The 5,000-nt window shown below is 47.1% G+C and overlaps 1 protein-coding gene across 7 annotated transcripts in view; it reads left to right on the forward strand.

Moving 5' to 3' along the window:
* Window positions 1–5,000, forward strand: part of LOC135548784 (transcription factor COE1-A) — a 157,964-nt gene that overhangs the window by 102,920 nt on the left and 50,044 nt on the right. For all 7 annotated transcript variants that reach the window (XM_064978693.1, XM_064978695.1, XM_064978696.1 and 4 more), the window contains exon 8: window positions 4,764–4,905. In XM_064978693.1, the coding sequence (XP_064834765.1) occupies window positions 4,764–4,905 (142 nt within the window). The remainder of the gene's footprint in view (window positions 1–4,763; window positions 4,906–5,000) is intronic.

Genomic DNA, 5,000 nt, shown 5'->3' on the forward strand with positions numbered 1-5,000 from the left:
AGGTGGGTCTAGGGGATGAGGTGGGTCTCGGGGATGAGATGAGTCTCAGGGATGAGGTGGGTCTAGGGGATGAGGTGGGTCTCAGGGATGAGGTGGGTCTCGGGGATGAGGTGGGTCTCGGGGATGAGATGAGTCTCAGGGATGAGGTGGGTCTCGGGGATGAGGTGGGTCTCGGGGATGAGATGAGTCTCAGGGATGAGGTGGATCTCAGGGATGAGGTGGGTCTCAGGGATGAGATGAGTCTCAGGGATGAGGTGGGTCTCAGGGATGAGATGGGTCTCAGGGATGAGGTGGGTCTCAGGGATGATATGAGTCTCAGGGAGGAGCTGGGTCTCAGGGAAGAGGTTGGTCTCAGGGATGACATGAGTCTCAGGGATGACATGGGTCTCAGGGATGAGCTGGGTCTCAGGGCAGAGGTTGGTCTCAGGGATGAGATGACGTGTTTCTCAGGTATGAGATGAGGTGTGTCTCAGGTATGAGATGGATCTTTGGTAGGTATGTCCTGGTGAGGAGGTGGTTCTTACTGGTGGTGTTAAGGTGAGTCTCAGTGTTGAGGTGTACATCACAGGCGGTTGGTGGCACCTTAATTGGGGAGGACGGGCTCATAGTAATGGCTGGAACAAAATCAATGGAATGGTTTCCTACTCATCCAACATGTGGTTTCCATACCATTTACTCCCTTCCAGCCATTATTATGAGCCGTCCTCGTGTGTGTGTGTGTGTGTGTGTGTGTGTGTGTGTGTGTGTGTGTGTGTGTGTGTGTGTGTGTGTGTGTGTGTGTGTGTGTGTGTGTGTGTGTGTGTGTGTGTGTGGCCTTAGCCCTGGCTGTGTGTGTGGTTCCAGTCCAGTGGTGACAGTGTAATTAGAGGGAGGCTGGCAGGCCACAGAGAGGGGCTCAGACACAGACAGCAGGGTTAGTTAGCTATGCCATGCTCTTCTCTTCACGCCTCTCCTCTGCTCTCCTCCTCTCCTCTCCTCCACCCCTCCTCTTAGCCTGCCTTAATTGGGACCACAGAGACAGGAAACCATCTACCTCTTTCTATCCTTTTCCATCCTCCCTTTTGCATTCCCCCCCCCTCTTTATATCTGTCTCTCTCTCCCACAACTAATGCGCTGCACTCTCTTGTTATTTCATTTTAGGGGTGAAGAGAAATTGTGGGGGTAAGGGGGAGGGGCAGTCGTGGAAACATCTATTTCCTTATCTTTAAAAGCCTGAACAGAATTAGGAAGTGACCACTTGAGATACACTAAACCTCAATTCTGCTGACAGATTTATTATACGGGCACACGTGCCTGTGTGTTTGTGTTTTTGGTGTGTGTGTGTGTTTTAATGTGTGTGTGTTTGGTGTGTGTGTGTAGATCCTCAGAGTGTCTCTCTTATCGGAAGATGCCATTAGTGTTTAAACATTTGTGCAGCCTATAATCCTGTCTGTGATTGGACAGGCATTGAGGGCTGGCTCTGTCTATTGCTCCTCTTTGACTCTAATTATTGGGCTCTATTGTAGTGGAACTTCAGTAGACAGGCCTGTGTTTCCTTGGGCTTAATTAGCAGCCGGGCCCATCCATAACTCACACACTCTAGGCCAGTGTAGTGTGGAGGAGAGGAGAGGCAGGCAGGGGAGGGACTGTGTGTGTAGACTGTGTGTGTATACTGGCATATGCAACTCAAAACCAATAACTCTTCAGAAAGGTGCTCTCTGCATGTGTGTGTGTGTGTGTGTGTGTGTGTGTGTGTGTGTGTGTGTGTGTGTGTGTGTGTGTGTGTGTGTGTGTGTGTGTGTGTGTGTGTGTGTGTGTGTGTGTGTGTGTGTTTCTTCATACACTGATATGAGGTGCGAACATCTCCCTTGTGTCCTCAGCCCAACCAGTGACATGCCTGCGGTCTGAGAAATCACTGAGAACTTTGTAAGATACTCCAACTACAAGAGAGACCAAGGGAAAGAGAGAGAGGCACAGGGAAAGAGAGAGAGAGGGAGGGAGAGAGAGAGAGAGAGGCTGACAATGAGGGAAATGGAGAGAGGGGAGGTAGAGCTGTGATCTTCTTTGGGGATTGAGGCAGGGAGTTCAGGCATGGAGGGCTGTGTGGCAGCTTGAAGAGACTAGCGTGTGTCTGGCCCTGGGAGACTAGCACTGGTGTTTGCCAAGTCCTTTTCAAGAGAGGCAGGAGCCTCTTGAAGCTGCAGAGCAATTGAAACGAGAGGCTCTTCTGAGCTCCAGGGGAGTCCCGCTAGCCCAGCCCAGCTTTGCCCAGTCCAGCCCGGTTTCTATTGGCCCTACAGTAATGGCACTCAGCAGCAGCACAGCACAGTTCGCTACTACAGCAACCCATTAGCTGCCTCCCATTGTCTCTGGGCACTCGAGTGAGGGACGCTTTTAATTAAATTAATCTGCATGTCAGTCTATCAGCCAGTGGTCCCGGGGCCCAGGGAGAGAGAGAGCGAGAGCGAGAGAGAGAGCGATAAAGACACACAAACACACCGCACAGGAGGACATGCTGCAGGACTTTGATAAAGACACGGGGGATCGAGAGACGTGTGTGTGTGTGTGTGTGTGTGTGTGTGTGTGTGTGTGTGTGTGTGTGTGTGTGTGTGTGTGTGTGTGTGTGTGTGTGTGTGTGTGTGTGTGTGTGTGTGTGTGTGTGTGTTTGTGTGTGTGTGTGTGGAGGGGTGTGTGTTTGTGTGTGTTCATTAGCACAAAGAAAGGGGTGGATTCAAGAGGGGGAGCAGCACAATCCCTGCCCCACTGATAGAGGAGGGGTGCTGGGGGAAGCAGGAAGTGTGGAGTTAAAGGAAACACTGTCTCTGTTTGTTTCTCCAAGGTGATGAGGGCCTGTGTTTGTTTGAATTAGAAGCATGTTGTTGTTTCTTGTCCAGTGCTGCAGTTTTCTCTAGCAGCACAGGGAGAATGTGAACAAACACAGACATATACAGTTGAAGTCGAAAGTTTACGTACACTTAGGTTGAAGTCGTTTTCTAACCACTACACAGATTTCCTGTTAACAAACTATAGTTTTGGCAAGTCGGTTAGGACATCTACTTTGTGCATGACACAAGTAATTTTCCAAAAATTGTTTACAATTGTTTATTTCACTTATAATTCACTTAGGCACAATTCAAGTGGGTCAGAATTGTACGTAGACTAAGTTGACTGTGCCTTTAAACAGCTTGGAAAATTCCATAAAATGATGTCATGGCTTTAGAAGCTTCTGATAAGCTTTTTTACGTAATTTGAGTCAATTGGAGGTGTAGCTGTGGATGTATTTCAAGGCCTACCTTCAAACCCAGTGCCTCTATGCATGACATCGTGGGAAAATCTAAAGAAATCAACCAAGACCTCAGCCATCATACCACTCAGGAAGGAGACGCGTTCAGTCTCCTAGAGATTAACGTACTTTGGTGCGAAAAGTACAAATCAATCCCAGAACAACAACAAAGGACCTTGTGAAGATGCTGGAGGAAACAGGTACAAAAGTATCTATATCCACAGTAAAACTAGTCCTATATCGACATAACCTGAAAGTCCGCTCAGCAAGGAAGAAGCCACTGCTCCAAAATTGCCATAAAAAAGCCAGACTACGGTTTGAAATTGCACATGGGGACAAAGATCGTACTTTTTGGAAAAATGTCCTCTGGTCTGATGAAACAAAATAGAACTGTTTGGCCATAATGGCCATCATGGAGGAAAAAGGGGGAGGCTTGAAACCCGAAGAACACCATCCCAACCGTGAAGCACGGGGGTGGCAGCATCATGTTGTGGGAGTGCTTTGCTGCAGGAGGGACTGGTATAATTCACAAAACAGATGGCATCATGAGGAGAAAAATTATGTGGATATATTGAAGCAACATCTCAAGACATCAGTCAGGAAGTTAAAGCTTGGTCGCAAATAGGTCTCCCAAATGAACAATGACCCCAAGCATACTTCCAAAGTTGTGGAAAATGGCTTAAGGACAACAAAATCAAGGTGTTGGAGTGGCCATCACAAAGCCCTGACCTCAATCCTATAGAACATTTGTGGGCAGAACTGAAAAAGGAGGCCTACAAATCCCATTGAAAAATTGTGAACAGAATTTGTGGACACCAGCTCTGTCAGGAGGAATGGGCCAAAATTCACCAACTTATTGTGAGAAGCTTTTGGAAGGCTTTTCAAAACGTTTGACCCAAGTTAAACAATTTTAAGGCAATGCTACCAAATACTAATTGAATGTATGTAAACTTCTGACCCACTGGGATTGTGTTGAAAGAAATTAAAGCTGACCTAAATCATTCTCTCTACTATTATCTATTATTCTAACATTTCACATTCTTAAAATAAAGCGGTGATCCCAACTGACCTAAGACAAGGAATGTTTACTTGGATTTAATGTTGGGAATTGTGAAAAACTGAGTTTAAATGTATTTGGCTAAGGTGTATGTAAACTTCTGACTTCAACTTCTGACTTCAACTGTAGATGTCGACAGAGAACACTCATACACACTGTCTTTCTCAACACAATGGCCTTATATGAAAATCCAATAATAATGCAGATGAAGTCCTTGTCGTTCATTATCGAAAATGTGTAAATATGCTATCGGAGTTACAGGATTCACATGACATGTTGTCCGGAGTGTCCTTGTATCACTCTACTGGTCTAGTTTGAGGTTGTAGATGCAATGCTCTGATCTGGAGGGTAAACTATACTTTCCGGTGGTGACACCCTGGTACTGAGTTAGATCTGTCTTAATATCCTAACCTTTGAACTCTCTGTGTGTGTGACTATGTCCAGGTGGTGGTGTCTACTACGGTCAGTGTGGATGGACATGTCCTGGCGGTCTCTGACAACATGTTTGTCCACAACAACTCCAAACACGGCCGCCGGGCTCGTAGGCTGGACCCCTCGGAAGGTACGCCATCATACCTGGAACATGGTAGGCACCCTCTCACTTTTCTACTGTACGGCTGTCTGTCTCTCAGTCTGTCTGTCTGGTCTGACCGTCCGTCTGTCTGTCAGTCAGTCAGTCTA

This window comes from Oncorhynchus masou, chromosome 11 (assembly GCF_036934945.1).
Source record: "Oncorhynchus masou masou isolate Uvic2021 chromosome 11, UVic_Omas_1.1, whole genome shotgun sequence".
Lineage (NCBI taxonomy): Eukaryota > Metazoa > Chordata > Actinopteri > Salmoniformes > Salmonidae > Oncorhynchus > Oncorhynchus masou.